Consider the following 19,945-nt stretch of genomic DNA (forward strand, 5'->3'; position numbering starts at 1 on the left):
CTGCTTTCTTGCTAGAATGTATGTAACTACAGGACATGAATGTATGTTATAAACTTGTAACAAAATACAGATATAGGCTATCAACAAGCATTGCAAATTGGCATCCATTGAAATGCTAACCTGATCTTATAATCAGCAGATACCAATCATAACATCCAATCCACTGGCAAGGTTAAAATCTCTGCTGCGAAACGGCGTAGTCAAAATAGGAAATTATTCACACGACAAGAGGTTGGTTAACGGTGTCCAAATTAAACTTTCACCACTAATAACATGACAGCACATCACACAAACTACGATCATAGTGTACAGTTGATGGCAAGCATAGAGAGGAGGAACCAAGAAGCCTACATTAGTTCTAACCCGGCTAAACCCTCCTGCGGATGCGCCTATCACTAGCCTCCACGCTCTCCACAGGATTCGCTCCTTCGTTACCACCGACTCCCCTCTTCCGGTTGAATGACGCAGCATCATCATCCACTACTGCGACAGTAGCTAACAAGTCAGATAGCAGGGACGGGCATGTCTCCTCCAAGTAATTAAATCCTTCTGTCTCCATCACAGCTGCAAAATCACAACATGAAAATGCCAACAGATAAACACAAATATGTACATATACATTTTTGGACAACACCACATATATAGCTTAACAGAGCAAATAACAAATGCAGGCATAAGACACAACATTACAACTCATCATGGAAGTAGTGCTGATGAAAAATACAACCGCATAAACATCGGTCCATGGAGGAGGCATGTAAATGGCAGTTTTTAACAGGAAATGGTAGGGAAGGTCTCCAGTATGTAAATCAAAAAGGAAAGAATAATGTACAAAGCCACTTCGAACTTTCTATTAAAAGAGTTTGCAAAAGTGCACTGAAACCGTTAGCACGAATTGGAGGGGTACCGATCAAACAAACTGCATGTGCTATTGATTTTCTACTGCATATCACATCTCCTCTGGTTCATATATAGTCCATAAAAATGGCCGGCCATTTGCAAATCCAATACGGCTACAGAATTCAACTACTTAAGGTTGTGACATTCTTCTCCTTAAGTTTATATGGTAACTTGTGTCACTTCTAGTGAGCTCGTATTCAAAGGGATTAGAATTTGAAAAAGAAACCAATTACAACAAGTGGTCTGTAGAAGTTGTCAATAGCTTTGTATAATGATTACTTAGGTGCTTCGATTCAGATGATGTGACTAAATGTTATGGATTGGCTAAGGTACGTGTCCAAAGACCGAGGGATAGGGCACTCGCCCTCTAATAGTGGCGGCAGTGCTTCTCCCTGAGATTCATCGATTGCTTGATAATAGAGTACACGGGGTCCCTTTATATTCGGGGAGGGCATACTTGACATCCAAGGAACTAATCTCTAGTATTATAGAAACCAATACAATCCCTATCTTTAACTTTCTAATGAACCTCATCTAGTCATCTCTTTGCTAACTAGATAATCCCCTATCTTCATTTGACTTGTTCCTAATTTATCATGCCTAAACTGCTGCATGGGCCTGGCCCATGCCCATGACACTTAGAAAGGAAACAGAAAATAAACACCCGAAAAGGGAAGTCCCATCAACCCTATCAACATTAAAAAAAATGAAATAAAAAGGCAAGTAATACTGCACCACACATCCTATTATTGATATCAAATCGTTATTTGCTACAAGCTTGTCATTATAGGGCAATTATCCTTCCAAAATACATGGCACTGTCTTGTTGCCTACATTTGCATAAGGCACAACCTAATTGGCTGTTTTGATTGTTTCAGCACTGTTGCACTCTGGATCTAAACCAGGAGATGAAATATTACTGATGAACCTTTGGTTGGTAGGGAGACCACTAAATACAATAGCACAGCAGAGAATTAGGAAATACCACAACAATTATTTTTTTATTTTGTCAGCCATAAGGTTGTTCTGTTGCAAAAATAGGAAAACAGGGTACACACAGCATTATGTTCTTTCAACAAAGGCCTAAAAAAATTAATCCAGAGAGCATAGTACATACCTCCCAGATTTTCCCGAACAGCAGTGAACTTCAGACAAGCAGATTTCAGCTGAGTACAATGATGTTGTTCAGCTAGGGCTAAGGTTGTTGCAACTGTTTCAGCAGTGAGTTCATCACATAACTTTTCCTCGCATAGCAGACGTAGCCGATCTAGTCCATATCTGTCAGCAGCCGCCAACAAATGCTGTACTACTACTGTCGATGTCCAAGTTGAGACAGATCCAGCTAGTTCATGAATACTAGGAAGTTCATCAGAGTATATGAAATTCACCATTGCCTGCATTGCGGGGGGGAATTGCATATTTACTGTGAGGGGATATTTTCGATCGAATGACAAAGCATACAATGGCATGTGGCCTAGGAAGTAGACATGATCGAGAACATGTTTTGTGAATGAAACAGTAGATAGAAGTAAAGATTAGTAAGATGCTCAACAAGGAAGGGATTTAGGAGTGCACAGGATAGGAAAGTTGTTGATTCAGCATGTAGCAATTACCTTGAAGACAAGAGGTTCTACATCCTCGACAATGACTGTGTGTAGGTCAGGATTCCCAATAGGACCAAAGAATTGGGCTTTGAATACAGGGGAGCGGGCAGCAAGAATCCACTTGTGCGCCTGGACTCTTTCATCACCCACCTCAAAAGATACGTCACAGCCGATGCGGAGATTGAGGAGGTTGTTGAAGCAACGGCCCATGTCGGATGGAGGAATATTGATGTGGATGTTCTTTGGTGTTTCGAGACGGTTCTTGACGACGCCTACAGTGCAGTTCATAACGAGGCAGTCGTCCTTGAGAAAGTCGGATGATTCTAAGAGTGATCTTCGGTAGAAGCGCTTGTAGCCCCTAGTATGTATGTATAAGAGATGAACTGAATTGAATTGCTACATAGAAGAAACATGAATGAATGGGAATTGGGAAAGCAAGGGATAATACCACATGGAGCCTCGGTACTTGAGGGTGTAGGGTCCGGCCTGGAGGGATCGGTCGAAGTGGGAGTGGACCTTGTGGCGGCCGCGGCCGGACTGGTCGAGGAGGGTGAGCTCGAAGAGGGCGCGGACGTCGGCGCCGTCGGAGGCGAGGGCGACGAAGACGGAGACGTAGTTGGCGTTGTCCTCGGGGTTCTTGCCGTCGGGGTAGAGGTAGACGGCCCAGTGGTAGCCGCCCACCGCGAAGGTGTCGCTGCTCACGTACCGCCCGGCCCCTACGCCCTTCGCCATCGAGAACCCCTTCACCGTGTACTGGTGAGACCCCCGCACCGTCTCCGTCACCGACCGGGACCACGACGCCGCCGCCGTCATCGCATCCAACCCTAGCTAAGCTCGATCGATTGCCCTCAAAAAAATGGGGAATCACTAACCCTAATTCCAAATCCAAATCCAAATCCAAATCCTCCTCCTCCTCCTTGATTGAATGATTGGATTCGAGGATGCGGCGGCGGCGGCGGCGGGTGATTTTTTGGGATTCGATGGCGATGACCCTCCCTCCCTCACGAGACGGGGGTCGGCGTCGGCGTCGGGGGACGGTCGCTCAGCCTCAGCTGCTGCCTGCCTACAATACAATACGCCCCTTCTCTTAATTCCTTCTTTCCTTCCTTCCTTTCTTTCTTTCTTACTCATGAGACTATAAAACTATTTTAAATAAAATGTATGTACAAAATATTCATAATGTTTTAGTGGTTGTTATGTACCATAATCAGACATGTCCAAAGGTACCATTTCCATTTGTCATTATCATCTTGTTCAATTTTCACAGCCACGACATATCCATCTTAGCATCACGATAAATTGTTACAGGTATCGTTGGCTATATCACCTTACATTCGACCAAAGGGTCCATTGGATCTCTCTATGACGATAGGTTGCTAAAGAGAGGTGCTATCTGCTGGGAGATTTAGTGTGGGTCTATAACAATGGCAGCCCCTCCCTACGCGTGGGAGGAGGTGAGAGTCACTTAGTCGGTAAAATTTCTACTCTTACGCACCTTCTCTCTCGCTCGCTCTCTTTACTCTCTATAAAACTATTGAATTTGCAATATTTTTAGGTTGCTAAGGCTAATATTCCAAATGTAACATGTTTTACTCTTGCCAATTAATACTTCTCTAACACTAGTCGTTTTCGTAATTTGTAAGCACCTTTTTAACCTTTTCTCCATGATTTGCCCTTTGTCAATGATAGATGCTATCGCTCTTATAAATAAAAAAAATACAAATAAAATGTAGAAAAACAATTTGAAATATTTTAGTGGTTATTATGTAACGTCGAACAACTTATATGATCTTGGAGCTATGATCTTGCATGACCACAAAATATATACTATATGATTTGAGCCACGTCCTTCTTCATCTGGCCACAGCGGCAATTATATTGTTGGTGTGCCATACCACCCTGCCTCCGATCAACGGGCAATCGTATCGGGTCTCTCCATCAAGGTAGGATGTCGACACTAGTTAAGTATGCAGAGCTATTAAGCAAAAGATCATTATGGGCTGATCTACGAGATGATTTCCGAGACTATGTGATTCGATAGGGGCCTTAGATATCTGTGGGAGATGAGCAAGGAGGACCATGCCCTTTTTCTTTTCTTTAATAAGATTTAAATAAAAATATATTAAAAGCTAAGAACAGAGTACATAAGCAAAGTACTCCTCTGTCCTATTTTAACTACAGCCATAAGTTTCTGTATCTAACTTTGAACGTCCGTCTTATTTAAAATTATTTTATGATTAATATTTTTATTGTTATTAGATGATATAATGAATAGTACTTTATACGTGACTTATATTTTTTATTTTTTTTAAAAAATAAATAATATAAATGATTAAAGCTGAACACGAAAACTTATGGCTACACTTAAAATAGGATGAGGGAAGTACTTGTTACAATTCATGTTATAATAAAATACAAGCATAGAGAGTAGATGGTGGGAATCTGGATTAATAAATAATTAATTTGAGGCCAATGCGTATGGAGGGCGATTGATCGAGTTGCACATGGCATGGATGCATCATTAAAAATTAGTAGTACTCCGACGGAGCAATTATTTTTTTCTAGAAGTTTGACTAAATTTGTAAAAAAAATATAATAGTATTTTCAACCCAAAACAAATATATATTATGAAAATATATAAAATGTTATATTAATGATACTAATTTCATATTTTATATGTTATTAAAATTTTTTCATAAATTTAGTTAAATTTAATAAATTTTAACTTAAAGTACCTGATGAATTGCTGCATATATATCCATGTGGTGTCAATTAATCTGCACTGCTGTGGGTTGGTTCAACAATTAACAGTAGTTACTGTGGGCGGATATATGAAGCAGGTAATGGGATGAGAATGAACGAGATGATTTCCGGCCGGTTTCAAGCTAAGGTAGCCTGCAACATCCATATATACCACATTAGTTAATTACTTGTGTAGGCCAGTTATATATGCATGTGTTTGGTGTTTTGGTTGGCTGTGACTCGGTCAGTCTGTAATAACTGTACGTGCTTGCATGCTCTAGTAGCTAATAGCTAGCTTGATCTGAATAATTAATTAAAAAATGAAAAATAACGTAATACTAGTAGCTAGTCGATCGACATGCGCGCATGAGAGATATGATATGATCCTGCAGATGGATGGATCGAAGATGTGCAGGTAGATATGATATGTATATATGCGTGGTAATTAGATTAGAATCGCCCACAGGAAGGAACACTAATCCGGTAGCTAAGCTTGTAATTTTGCTATATATATACTCCTACTTATATGTAGTATAGCGATACTCCACTACAGTAGATAGGTAATGGATGGATGGTGGCAAGTTGCAATTTGGCTATGAGCACGGGCCAACAACACGACAAGGCCGGCCCACGAGACGAAACCTGCCATCTGGGCCCCACTTTCTTTTTTTCCTTTTTCCTTCTCTCTCACTCTCTCTATAGAGTATAAGAATATAGAAAATAATAAAATGAGAGATGAGATGAGATCGGGCCGTCCATACAATACAAGAGAAGAAGAAGGGAAGGGAATCCTCCTCCTCTTCTTCTTCAATAAAAAGGAAGGAAGGGCAAAGTGCAGAGAGAAAGGAGATCCCCTGATCCCTCTTCCTCGCCGGCGGCAATCGCTCGCCGGAGTCAAGGTAGGATGATGGCGGCGGCGGGGCTGGAGTCGGCGTGGGAGTACCTCATCACGCATTTCAGCGAGTTCCAGCTGGCCTCCATCGGCACCTTCCTCCTCCACGAGAGCGTCTTCTTCCTCTCCGGCCTCCCCTCTCTCCTCTTCGAGCGCCTCGGCCTCTTCTCCAAGTACAAGATCCAGGTACCAACCCACTCCGATCCCTTAGCTTGTCCATCCATCCATTTGGTGATAGGCCGCCGATCGATCCGTTCCCCACCCTGCACTCGATCAACTCACCACCACCCCTGGCCCTGGGCCCTTCCCCCCTTACCCTACACCTCTGCCTGCACAAATCCTCTATTTACTACTACCTGCTTAACTGTTGCTCATGTTATCAGTCTCAAACACATTATTCAGCGGCACATTTATTATATTATAGGGATAAATTACATATTCTCATCATAAATTAACTCAACAAACAAGTTCTTTTCCCGGACAAAATGTATATTTTTCAAAGCGTGCAGCAAATAATCTGAAAACAAATAAGCCGGATTGGAGGGATGAAAAAAAATGTTCCCATTCTTGCCATTTTGTTGGCAAGGGTTGAAATGAAAAATAACACCCACCTGTTTTTCTGCCTGCTCTGTGCTGGCTGTATTTTTCCTACGACCTGGCTCAAGTCTCATTTCTTCTTCTTGTATTTTGCAGAAGAAGAGCAATACACCCGATTACCAGAACAGATGTGTAGTGCGTCTCGTTCTCTACCATGTCTGCGTCAATCTCCCTCTCACCATTTTATCATATCGCACCTTCAAATTCATGGGCTTGAGGAGCACCCTTCCGCTGCCTCACTGGTATCCCATTTTCTCCATGGAAATATAAATGCTACTCCCTCAGTAGCCAGAGGCAACATATGCAAGCAGGTAATGAATGTTAACCTCTTCTTCCTATACTGCATTGCAGGACAGTTGTCGTCTCCCAAGTGCTCTTCTTTTTTGTGCTTGAGGATTTCATATTCTACTGGGGGCATAGGGCACTGCATACCAAATGGCTGTACCAGCATGTTCACAGCGTCCACCATGAGTCAGTACCGTTTCTCTTGACATTCTTTTTACGTGCAGCCGTTATATGCACATCTCTAACACATCGTCACACATGCATTTCTGAGCAGATATGCCACACCCTTTGGCCTAACATCTGAATATGCTCACCCTGCTGAGATTCTATTCTTGGGCTTTGCTACCGTGGCCGGCCCTGCCCTTACTGGCCCTCACCTCTTCACTCTCTGGGTGTGGATGGTCTTGAGGGTCTTGGAGACAGTTGAGGCTCACAGTGGCTACCACTTCCCATGGAGCCCGTCCAATTTCTTGCCATTGTATGGCGGGTAAGTAAGCTAAGCTGTAGTACATACTTGTGTCCCTGAACATTGTTCATTCAGTACTTGTGCATGTGACTGAAGGCGTGGCCTTGAACATTTCAGCGCTGAATTCCATGACTATCATCACCGTGTTCTCTACACCAAGTCTGGGAATTACTCGTCGACCTTCATCTACATGGACTGGTGAGAATTTATCGAGGACAGACCTAATTGTCCTTTTTCTTTTCTTTTTTTTTACTGAATTGCATGGAGCATTGTATTGTCCCTTACATGAGCTGCTCTTTGACTGTCTTGCTAAAGGCTGTTTGGGACTGATAAAGATTACCGCAAGACAAAGGCCCTAGAGGAGAAAGAAAGGACGAAGCATCTGTAAATTGTGAGCTCTTATCCCTTTGCTGGCGCCTTATTCCCAATGAGCTTTCATGTGTTGTAGTACTGATGATGAGACATTCCGTTGATTGAAGCAAAACGGCAGGCAGGCGTCTTAACCACTGCTACCTTGATTAGGGCACATGTGTATGTATGCGGTGCTCCTCCTGTTATTAGTTTTCTTCATGCTGTAATTCTCCATTGTAATTTTGGACTGCAGAGTTGGGGGTAGAGGTGTCCTGCGATTAATTTGAAGCAAAATAAAAGGTTAAGTTTTGCTGAGGATCGATGTTTGTTTGCACTGGTGTTGCTCAGATCGGGATATGACGACTTTGTGTCTTGTTTGTTGGGATGTTAGAAATGCAAAATTATTACTGTATATATGGGCCCTGGCTGGAGTGTTTCAGGATGTCCCAAATTGTAAACGGCCTGGACCTGCCTGGCCCTTCTAAAACGAGGCCTTTCGCTTCTTCATTGCAGTATCCATCTATCACTCACTTGGTTTTAGTTTCTCGATGATGATGAAGATGGTGTGCATGCTTGCTGGGCTGCTACTCGATGATGATGATCAGTACTAGTACGCTACACGCATGCAAAACAGTATAGTTGTGTTATCTACTCCATTTTGTAAGTATTCCATTTGTCCTAGAAAGACTATTATTAACCTTTTTTTTTTTGCTATATACCTGAATAAAGTCTTTCCGATCGGGACGGAGGGAGTAGCTAGCTGGTCCTGGAAGAAGATAACGGGCTGTGATAACCATCATCTATATTGAGTGTTACCAAGGTTGATGTGCAACCTGGCCTGGGACTAATTGACATGGGTTGCATATTTTAGGGCCTGTTTAGTTCCCAAACGCTGTCACATTAAATATTTGATACATACATAGAGTATTAAATCTCTAGATGTTTTTGCCGGTGGTTTGATAAGTTGTCTGTATCCGAGTCTAATTGTCATCCGCTATCTCTGATTCAAAAACTACTGACATGATCCATGGGAAGCAGTGCCGCGTCCACATCCGATTCCCATGTACATCGCCATCGAATCCAAATGCTCCCGTTGCCATTTTTTTAAGCGTTCACATGCGTTTCCCTTTTGCTTCATCCGAACCACCCCGTCCGATTCGGTTTTACTATTGCCACGATCAAGCGAGATGGACTTGGTTCTGTACTCCGTACAGATTGGAGAGATGTGCGCCTGGTTAGATTGGAAGGAAATACCGATGGAGATGGCCTGCATGTGCATGGCTGCATCGTTGTTGCTTTTTTGCCCAATCAAGTATAATTAATAGATCCTAACGAGCAAATATATCTCTGTTCACCTCCTATTATTGCGAAAAGAAATAAGAACTGCAAATTTATCTGTTCACCTCCTATTACACGAAAGAAATAAAAACTAAAAATTATTAACGGGAAACAATAGCGTGCCATATCTCTATCTTTACTATTATAAAAATTAAAGATGTTTTTACCAGTACTTTCATACATTATTCATGTTTGTGTCGGGTTTTAAGTTAATTGCTTTTGGAAATACAAAACTAATCGTATAAGAAATTTCTTTAAAAAAACTTGGATGCCAACTTGAGATAAAAGTCAAACTCATAATTGCAGCTCTTAATTTTCTAAAAATTAAAATCCAAGCGAATTCACACAATGAATTCATCCTAACTCAACCATATAATAATAATAAGATTAAAATAGTTTTTACCCGTTGCAACGCACGGGCATTTTTCTAGTGTAGAAAAAAAACAAAACCAATTACACAGTTCGCTAGGAAATTGTAAGACGAATCTTTTAAGCCTAATTGTGCTATGATTTGACAATGTGGTGCTAAAGTAAATATTTGCTAATGACGGATTAATTAGACTTAATAATTTCGTCTTGCAGTTTTTTGACGGAATCTGTAATTTTTTTTTATTAAACTTCAAATGTGTATCCGTATATCCGATGTAGCATGCAGGGACAAATTTTTTTTTGCCAACTAAACAAGGCCTTAGTTGATCGTGTTGACTAGTCTTATGGGGGTGAGTATCCATGCATGATTCGACAAGAAAATTTAGTGGGGTGAGAAATATTAATCACTTGGAGAGCTAGAAATTGCGGAAGCTGGAAATTCCAATGTGAACCAGAGAAAAAGAAAATTTAGAGTTCAAGTAAGATTACAATTTAAAAATAACTACAATTCAGAAAAATAAAAATATTAAAAGAGCCATCTATCTAGAACACGATATGAGATTAGTTAAAATTTAGAAAAAAAATCAAAATATATTTAAAAAAACTTGAAGCAGAAATATAGTTTAGAAATAACTGAAATTTGGAATAAAAAAAATATTGAAAAAACAGTCTATTACAACACAGCACGAGTTTAATTAAAATTTGGAATAAAAATAAATTCTGATTTTTTAAAGTTTAAGTAAGAATATAATATATAGATAACTTAATTTTTTTTAAAAAAGATATGCAATGCTAAAATAAAAAACCATCTAGAACATAGTACGAGATTGATTAAAATTTAGAATGAAAAATAAAATAAATTCAATTACGTTATTGAAATGACAAAGCAAGTAAAGCAATGGCGGTTAGCGAGACTTTTAAAAACTAAAAAAGAAAAGCAAAACTTTGATGTTTAAAATCCCAATTATAATAAAGAGAAGGGACAACAGGCTGGCTACAATTAAGACCCTAAAACTTAAACCTCGATGTTCCACGTCATCGTTAGTTCTCAACCATAGGATCGGTGGATTAGATCGCTTCTTAGTCGTTAGAAGAACAAAACGCAACAGCCACCACGTGAGGCCCATCTATTTCAATCCTGACCCAAATTAATCACCTCTTGATCTTTGTGTAAACCATGATGAGCGTGCAGTGTCCTCAATTGCGCACTGGACGCGAAAGGGCCTGTAGCCTAGTGGTTACAAGAGCCTCAGTAACACCTTAGGTCCTGGGTTCAACTCCTCACGGGAGTGAATTTTTCAGGATTTAACGGCTTTGTGCTTTCAATGGTAGGCGACGTACCCGTCAACGACGAAGCGCATGTGGTGACTTCGTCAATCTCCAGGATTTACCGGCCTAGTCTTTGAATATGCTCATATGGATAGGGTTTGCGTGCATGCGTCCATAGAGGTGAGTGTGCGTGTGTTGTGAGTGTATGTGCTGCACCGAGTAATTTTAAAAAAAACTACGCGCTGGACAACAGCCTTGCTTTGGCCGACGGCGCGCAAACCATTCTATTATTTGTACGGCTGCGTTCGTTAGTCCAACAAGGGGGTGATTAAGATTAAGTTTTTCGTGACACACTTTTTAAACTGCTAAACGGTGCGTTTCGTGCAAAAACTTTCTATATGAAAGTTGCTCTATAATATTATATTAATCTATTTTTTAAGTTTGTAATAATTAAAACTTAATCAATCATATGCTAACACTGCCTCGTTTTGTGTAAAAAAACTTAATCTTCATCTTCATCTTCAGGAGAAAAGAACACCACCGTAGTAGTGTATGTGTCCGTCTTCCATTCCATATGTGGTACTTTTTTTTCGGGGAAAAAGGACTTCATTAAATCACATGGGACAGATTACAGTTGTTTTCAATGTGTGCTACCTCTTGATTGTCTTGAGTTCTCTTTTCTTTTCTCACCATGTATGAGTAAATCTGTCTTGTTTTCTTGCATTTCGTATGCTTAGATGCTAAATATAGGAAAAAAAAGTCCAAATTGCCAACTATCGCGGTAGACCAAATTATCCCTTGAACTCAAATAGCATATATTTTACACTCTCAATTATTCATACCAGGTGAATTACCCCTAGCACTGTTTTGGGCGGTTTTAATGAAGAGCTTGCATACATGTGGCATCAACGTGATGAGGACATCACTAGCTTGGATATGATCACGGCTACCTTATGTATCCATCAACTAAAGGTGTATACTTTCTATGTGAGATCTACATGTTATATATTTGAACAAACACTATTGCACTATGAGTTTTGCATCTTCTCGTTTGCAGAAATACTTGTATGGGTGAAAGAAAGAAGAGCGGACTCATGAAGTGTTTGAATGATCAATGAAGTTGATTGGAGGCTAATACAAGACCTTTCCCAAGTCTACTCCAACATTATCATCACTTTTGGTTCATAGAAAGTAAGAGATAAAGTTCTGCATGTTTTGGATTAATTCGGATTCTGGCCTCCTAACAACATCAACTTTAAACGGATCTAGCCACTGATCTAGAAGGAATTTTGAGACCCATAAGTACCTGTTGGAAAGCTTTATGGAGTCTACTTTCAGATAGTTTTGGTCCCATGTAAAAATTCGTACCGAACTATTGAGAGTATGCAAAATAAGCCACATACCTCTTCTAGTCCGAGTCTGATTTAGACCTTGGGCCTTTTAATTGTGTCGTGGGTTAAGTCCAAGAGGTGGACACCCTAAGGCTAACACTAGGACATTTCTAATCATATTTATTCAGTAACCGTCATCGTTTAGAGTCTGGTTTTTCTTAGATTATCTTTGCCATTGTAGTTTCGTCACTTGTTCGGTTTGTAGAACCCCAATTTTAAGTGCTTAGTTATTCATTTGCAATTGAGTTGCAATCTACCTTACTCTTACTTGTGTTCTTTGAATCGCATGGAGGGATTAGCCTTCTCGGCGAGATTAATCAGGTTTTGGCACGGTTGATAATCAGAGAAGACGTGGTGCGATTATAGGGTTTTGATTGTGTTGATCGAAAGTCAGATCGTGTGTCAAGTTTCCACCAAATCGATAGTTATCGATAACATCAACTATTTGAAGATCGACAGTTCCTCATCACAACGTACCAATCCAGTCATTAAAGAAAATAAAAAGAAGTGTCTGAGCCCACTGTCATCCAGCATTAATTATTTGTTATCCTTATTAGCCAGTTGGAGTAGACACGTAGCTATAGCTGCCTATTCTTGTCGATATTGCAAGCTTTGCAGATCGACATCGACCGGCGCCGGATGCACGCGTTCTCGAGTGCAAAGCCATCAATGCATGCACCCATGATTCATTGTTTTAAGACGTTTAGATTTTTTTTAAGTTTAATTAAGTTTACAGAAAAATTTAACAATATTTATAATAATAAATTAGTCTACGTTCCTTAGCATGGATTGGGAACCCTCCCTCCCATGCAAGCAAAACGAAGCGACTGCGACGTGGTGACAAGCCGTGCTCCCTCCTGTTGAAATGCCATACGTAGGCATGGCCCTATAGCCAACTGCAACGTGGCACTCCTGGAATGCTCATGCTTTGCCACCTCTTGGTTACTCAAAATTGAGCTATAAAAGCAAGTTTAATAGTATAGCCCACTACTAACTTCAATTCATCTATAAGCAATCAATAGCCAATTCATACAATAGTTGTTTATTATACTATTAATACCTAGTCTTACCTGTCATACATACAATACGTCTTGGAATCCGTGCTGCAGCTGACTACAGATCTGTAGCCCGTTACTCTTCTCTCTTTTTCTTTATCTCTTTAAAATATGTTTATAGCTGCTTTATAGCCTGCTATTGTACTTGCTCTTACTATACTATTAATATATGATCTCACATGTCATACGCACATTGTGTCTTGGAGTCCGCGCTGCAGCTGGCTACACATCTGTAGCCTGCTGCTCTTCTATCTCATCTTTTATCTCATTAAAATATGTTTGTAGCTAGCTAATAGTCTGCTATTGTACCTGCTCTAAGGGCAAGTTTTATAGTAGAGATGGCTACCACATCCAATTTTATGCATGATATACATAATTAAATTAAGAGGTGACATGTATAATATGTTACCTCTACCACACAATCCCCAATATCTCTAAGACTCTCACATGTTTATTAAAGTTTGTGCAGGGGTTGCCCCTTGCATGAGAGGTGACTATTTCTCTCTCATCTTTCTTCTCTTCTCCACATCACTATTTAGTCTTATATGGCATCTTGGGGCTTGTGTTTGAATGCCCATAGTACTTGCCCTAATCCCATGTCTTGTTGCTTGACTTGGAAGCCACACACACGGGCACCGTAGCATGGGGCCCATCAAATCGAACCGGTTGACACGGGGGACACCCGTGTCATTCACTATTTAATGGGTGAAGACTTCTGGGTTCCCATTTGCACCGGAAAACAGAAACCTTACTTTGACCAGAGCGGATGAACCTACTTCGGCCGGGATGAGAGGCTAAAAACCTATTATCATCATGACGTGACGGGGAATGGCACGCCGCCTGACGTGTGACCAGTGTGCAGGCGCACTACCTCGGTCCCATCAGTCATTCGATCGATCACAGACCGGTCAGGTGCGCAGTACGTCACATTAAATGCGGCGTAACGCGCCTGCTCAGGCCGCCTTAAATGCTGTTAGGTGCGCATTGGGACCGCCCACCTAACCCCGCACACATGGCGTCCTGCAGAGGGGGTCGGAGCAGCCCGACCCCAGGCATGGAAGTAAGTCAGAGGATTCTCTTCCGTAGCTTTTAATAAATTAGAAACTTTTGTTGGAGAGCTCTTAGATTTTCAAAATTTTTTTTACCAAATTTGAATGACCAGTTCTAGCATGTCACCGACGATTGTATGGGCACTATAAATTGACGTTGGTGTGGCACCGTTTTATTTTTTACATTTTGTGCTTTTGTGTTTCTCCATTTATTTTGCCTTTACTCTGGTTTTAGAGACCTGCTTAGAATGTATATTGTATTGAATTGTTGATTTTTTTCTAAGGAAGTCTTGACCTTTTCTTTTAACCACTGTTATTTTGTTTTCAAAATTCCAACATAACATTTTTTAGTTCTCATTTTATTAATATTTTTGTTTTTTTTGTCTAAATTTTCTTTTGCTATAGTAGTATATTGTTAAATCATTGGAAGGATCTAGATGATCCCAGTTTAATTTATTGAGTGAGTTTAGAAGTCTCAGGACCGCAAGCTACAAGAAAACTTAAGCAATGTAGCATCTATTTTTTTAGTTTATGTGTATTTATTTATTTATTTATTTTTCACATAGGACTCCATGATTTATCTACAAAGCTACTTGTGCCAAGTGGACCAATCAAATAGCTGGTCTTCAGCCAGCTTTAGAAGTTTTGATTGATTTCTGTCGACTGATCATTTAAAATTAGAATAACTAGATGGTGTCCCACGCTTTGTTACGAGATATATGTTAGAAATTAGAGAAATGATAAAATGATTTGAGAATGATCATGTAGCATGTGTATGCTTAGTTTTAGAATAAAATAAATTGTAGATATAATTACTATATGCTTATATGTTGATCTCTGTGTGCTTAATGGGTTGATGTGGCATGCTTGCATGTATGTTTCGGTGTTTAGTGGACATTAGGTTTATAGAAATAAGAGATCGGATATGATACTGGGGAAAAGCAGCTAATAAAAGCACACAGTAGAAATCTAATTGCATTCAACACATATATCACAATGCATCCAAGCATTCATACACTCAAAGATTCACAAATCATTCAAATGCTGCGAAGGTTCACACAACTGATTTTAAATAGACATCATTTTAGAGCAATACTCTTCCATCATTGATACACATATCAAGTATTATATTGCTGATCTCGTATGGGATAATGAGGTTAATTAATTTGCAACCAAATAGGTGTCCTGATATCACCTTCACTTATATATATACCACATAAAATGACACAACTACTTAGGTTCACTTGCAACCATTACTTAGAACCAACACACTTTTTAGACATTTTTCTGTAGGTTCAAGCGAAACCATATATAATTAAATTTATTAACTCTGTGAGTTGGTTGCGGGCCGACAAAAAATAAATAAATAAACGGTACTGCTCTCTCAAGTCGATCTGGTAGTGAACAGCCACAATAACAACATCTATATATTATTACCCTATAGATTAATTAAAAGGCAGCCATAATAAAAATCAAGGGTTGGGCCGAGATTGTTTTGTATACAGTAGCGTGTTGTCTAGTTATAATTAGAGGTTTGCAAGGCACAGATTTTAGAACATCAAGGAAAAGAAACGCACGCTCAAAAAACAGTAGTGATCATTTATCTGATTCCAAATTAACGTGCATGCAACTATATATATACTACTGTGTTTCACTCAAAAAGAACTTGATATTATTGCATCACAAATTAATATTTTAAATCTATTAACTTATTAAAGTAATAGAAAAAGGAGCATCCACGTTTGCTCTCACGGCCTAGAAATTCTCATATTAATCGGAGAAAAAGAAAAACAGAGTCCATATAGAAATACAATTTAGAAATAGTTGAAATTCGAAATTAAAAAATAAGGAATATTAGAAAAGGAGACTAGAGTCCATATATAAATACAATTGAGAAACAATAGAAATTCGGAATTAAAAATAAGGAATATTAGAAGTAGAGTATATAGTCTATATAGAAATACAATTAAGAAATAATAGAAATTCGAAATTAAAAATAAGGAATATTAGAAGTAGTGTATAGAGTCCATATAGAAATACAATTAAGAAATAATAGAAATTCGGAATTAAAAATAAGAAATATTAGAAGTAGAGTATAGAGTCCATATAAGAATTTAAAACTAACTAAAATTCAAAATAAACATAATAAACTTAAAAGTAGAGTTTAGAGTTCGTATAAAAATATAATTTACAAATAACTAAAATTCAAAATTTAGAAAAACATGGAAAGATAAGAATACAATTTAGAAGTAACCAAAATTCAAAATTAAAAATTAAAGAATATTGAAAGATGAGTTTAGATTACACATAGAAATACAATTAGAAATAATAAAAATTCAGAATTAAAAATAAAGAATATTGGAAGAAGAGCCTACAGTCTATATAGAAAATAATCTACAAATAACGAAAATTTAAAATTAAAATAAAATAAATATTGAAAGACGAGTCTAGAGCTCATATAGAAATATAATTAATTTACAAATAACTAAAATTTAATATTAAAAATTAATTAATAACTAACACGTAGATAAAATACAATATGGATATTATACATTAGTAGTTTCGTAAAGATAGTACAAAATTGAAAATTATATTGTTATTTTTATATTTAAATAATAAATTAAGAAAATATATATGCTATTATACGAGAGAAAATATAATAATGGTAGGATATTTTGTGAGGGACATCAGACGTGCCTTCTCTCCCCCTCCCCTCCCCCCTCCCCCTCTTAATTATCCTCTGTCAGAATCTCTCCTCTCCTTAATTTCATGTTTATGTGTGCCATGTCACTGGCCGGGATGGCGAGCAGTACGTCGACGCTTGGCTACCGTCCTCCTCTTCGTGGGCACCACCCACTGCCAGCAGCAGCAGCAGCCAGCAGGTTCCAATAATCCTTCACTCCGTCCGATATACCCCAACTAGCTAGATGGCTTAATTTATTATTAATCCAGCGTGTTAGCCATATCATCACCGCTGCCCTCCTCTTCTCTCTCCATTATATCAGCTGGGGGTTGGAGATGACTACCTCGTCGCAACACCTCATCAACAATAAAACTATATATATATATATATATATATATATATATATACATATAATAATTTACATGAAAATAAATACACATCGAAGATATAATGGAAAAGGGGACAAAGGAAGACTATCATGTCCCTAGTCCCGTATAGGTTAGCGCGCAGGGATAAATTTTCCCCATTCCCACCCTTATGGAAGCTAAGATTTTCCCTTGGATTGACATGGAACAAATCCCCCTTGCCAGGTACAACTAAGACTAGGTACAATACTCAAACTAGCGGACCGATTCTTTTATATATTATTATAGATGATTTTCCTACTAGTTCATTTTTATTGAAAATGAAGAGGTGATTGAATTATCAATTGAATGCACATAGTCATAAAGTTTAAGTTAAAATATATTCTTAATATACAAGTATGGGATCATTTAACCCCTATAAGATATAATTTATAAAACAAATAAGCAAAACACACATTAAATAAAAGCATATTGAGGCCTCCTTTGAATTGAATGAAAAACATAGGAATTTTGTAGGATTTTAATCCTATAAGTTTTTCTTTCTATATGGTACTTTGAAAACAAAAGATTGAAAACTATTGAAATCTTATGAAATTACAAAAGAATGCCTCAATCCATACAAGTTTTGAAGAATTTTTAACATGAGATCCAACATAATGGGAAGTTTCCTTTGAGTCTATCTCTCTCATCTAATTTATATATGTGTTTTTCATACAGTCCAATAAAACGTCTATTCCTATATTTTTTCTGATTTTTATAATCCTCTATTTTGCATATACATCCCTATCAGATTATATTCTTTTTTATTCCCTCGTTTCTTTTTCAATCCTATGTTTCAAATGAGCCTAAAGTTAGCAAACGTAAGGGGATAAGTAGGTGGTACATTAGCATTCACAGAGGAGGCAACCCGCGTTGTCCTCGCGTGTGAGGCTCAGGGCACAACCCTAGCCGCCTGCCGCCACCCCCTTCCCCCTTTCCCCCATCTTGCCGCCATCGGAGCACGCCTCCTGGAGAACCAGGCGGCAAGCTAGGATGGTGGTGACAGGGCCGAATCCAGGCAACGCCTTGTCTCTTACACATGGGAGGTGATGTGAAGCTTGGCAAGCTGGAGGAGCTCGGGGCGGCCAACCCCACCATGAGGTTGTTGATCCAGCACCGCCGTGGCCTGATGCAGGGTCCCCGTTGCTAGATCCGAAGTCTCCACAACAGATTTGGCTAGGGTCAAATAACCGACGTGGCTTGGGACGCTGGGAGAAAGGTGGAGTGGGTGACGGCAGTGGCAGTGTGAGGCCGGCATCAATGGTGACGACGACTGCGGGAGGCCAGCGTGGGTGGCTGAGCAAGGCCTACAAGGTGGTACAGAGGGTTGTGCGAGGCCTGCGCGGGTAGCGTCGGCGGCAGTAGGAGGCCAACGCCTGGGGCTACGCGAGGATGGCGCGATGGTACCGAGGGCTGCGCTGGCCGGTGGTGGGGCACTGGAGTGGCAGAGCTGCAAGTTGGCAGAGACTGGTCGGGTGGTGAAGCTCTGGGGTGGCGATGAGAGGTGTGGGAAAGGGTGCTATAGGCGAAAGCCTAGCTCGAGGTTCCTTGAGTCGGCAATGATGACGGCTTTGGGTGCCATGAACCCCCCTTGAGGCGTTGTCAAGTGGATAACCTTCCCCTCCCTGGCATGTCTCTCCGGGTGAAAACCCATTCGAGTTAGACGGGCGATGGTGGTGCAGAAGGCGTAATGACCTCCTTGGAGGCGTTGTCTAGAAGGTCCTTGTTCCCTGCCTTTGCCGTCTCCCCTCGGTTTGGTTGCTAACATTCTGTTGGTTGTCGTCATCAGGTTGATGCGAGGGACGAGTGAATCTCCTTCTCTCTCGCCCTCTCCCTCTCATCAACCCCTCCACGTGAGGATAAGCGGAAGCTCGTCGATGACATGTTGTGTGGTTTCGGTATTTGGCGTGGCGTTTGCAAACCTCTTTTAAGCCTAGCAGGAATTGGCTGGAGGTCGGCTTGGTGTTAGTGTCTTCTCCTAGGTTGTGTGATCGTCGTGTTTTTTGTTTTTCCTGGTTACGACCTTTCAGAGTTTGTAGTCTTGTAATATTTTTTTTTCTGTTATATATACATACATACATACATACATACATACATACATACATACATACATACATACATATATATATATACATATATATATATATACATACATACATACATACATACATACATACATACATACATACATATATATACATATATATATATATATATATATAAGGGTAAACGTAAGGAGCATGTAGAGCCAAGAGCATAAGAATCTTTGCTACCCCAGCCGGCCCCCCGATGGATGGATGGATTGTTCAATAGTTTTTCCAGTACTAATAATATAGTAGAGTAATGGGACATACACAGATGCCCCGAGACAATCATGCATGATAAGAGCAGCAGCTTGCTACCTTACCTACCTAGATCACGGTGTCGACCGAAAAGATAGCGTGCAGCTGCTTCATCGATCTTACTACTCGTACTTTTTACTAGCAGTAGGAAATTAGCTAGCTAGCAAGCCCAATCGATATATACTCCGATCGATATCCATAGAAGATT

General features: G+C 39.7%; 2 protein-coding genes across 5 annotated transcripts; one reads left to right on the plus strand and one right to left on the minus strand.

Annotated features, from left to right (window-relative positions):
- Window positions 1-19: 19 nt before the first annotated feature.
- LOC127779538 (BTB/POZ and MATH domain-containing protein 3-like) lies at window positions 20-3,610 on the minus strand. The gene is made up of 4 exons (XM_052306341.1): window positions 2,953-3,610; window positions 2,514-2,862; window positions 2,018-2,294; window positions 20-564 (listed from the first exon to the last, which is right to left on the minus strand). Exons 1-4 carry the CDS (start codon window positions 3,315-3,317, stop codon window positions 368-370), a joined length of 1,188 nt encoding a protein of 395 aa, XP_052162301.1. The 5' UTR covers window positions 3,318-3,610; the 3' UTR covers window positions 20-367.
- Window positions 3,611-6,003: 2,393 nt separating this feature from the next.
- LOC127779539 (very-long-chain aldehyde decarbonylase GL1-8) lies at window positions 6,004-8,249 on the plus strand. 4 transcript variants are annotated; one of them, XR_008018672.1, is made up of 8 exons: window positions 6,004-6,324; window positions 6,832-6,977; window positions 7,087-7,206; window positions 7,295-7,507; window positions 7,604-7,684; window positions 7,802-7,877; window positions 7,966-8,017; window positions 8,091-8,249. XR_008018672.1 is itself a non-coding variant. In XM_052306343.1 (7 exons), the coding sequence occupies exons 1-6, from the start codon at window positions 6,151-6,153 to the stop codon at window positions 7,872-7,874; spliced, it is 807 nt and encodes a 268-aa protein (XP_052162303.1). In that variant the 5' UTR covers window positions 6,004-6,150; the 3' UTR covers window positions 7,875-7,877; window positions 7,966-8,249. The 4 variants fall into 4 exon arrangements, 2 of the variants coding, with proteins under 2 accessions (XP_052162303.1, XP_052162302.1); XM_052306343.1 differs by having other exon boundaries at window positions 7,966-8,249; XR_008018671.1 differs by having other exon boundaries at window positions 6,005-6,324; window positions 7,802-8,017.
- The last annotated feature ends 11,696 nt before the right edge of the window (window positions 8,250-19,945 follow it).

The sequence above is a fragment of the Oryza glaberrima genome, chromosome 7, assembly GCF_000147395.1.
Source record: "Oryza glaberrima chromosome 7, OglaRS2, whole genome shotgun sequence".
Taxonomy (NCBI): Eukaryota; Viridiplantae; Streptophyta; class Magnoliopsida; order Poales; family Poaceae; genus Oryza; species Oryza glaberrima.

What these genes read in the sequence shown, in the direction of transcription:
- LOC127779538 (XM_052306341.1), bottom strand. Translation starts at nt 3,317, where the DNA reads ATGACGGCGGCGGCGTCGTGGTCCCGGTCGGTGACGGAGACGGTGCGG. An exon ending in AAGTACCGAGGCTCCATGTG is followed by an intron (nt 2,863 to 2,952) that starts GTATTATCCCTT and finishes CATACATACTAG; the next exon opens with GGGCTACAAGCGCTTCTACC. An exon ending in TGTTCGGGAAAATCTGGGAG is followed by an intron (nt 565 to 2,017) that starts GTATGTACTATG and finishes GTGATTTTGCAG; the next exon opens with CTGTGATGGAGACAGAAGGA.
- LOC127779539 (XM_052306343.1), top strand. Translation starts at nt 6,151, where the DNA reads ATGATGGCGGCGGCGGGGCTGGAGTCGGCGTGGGAGTACCTCATCACG. An exon ending in ACCCTTCCGCTGCCTCACTG is followed by an intron (nt 6,978 to 7,086) that starts GTATCCCATTTT and finishes ACTGCATTGCAG; the next exon opens with GACAGTTGTCGTCTCCCAAG. An exon ending in ACCTTCATCTACATGGACTG is followed by an intron (nt 7,685 to 7,801) that starts GTGAGAATTTAT and finishes GTCTTGCTAAAG; the next exon opens with GCTGTTTGGGACTGATAAAG.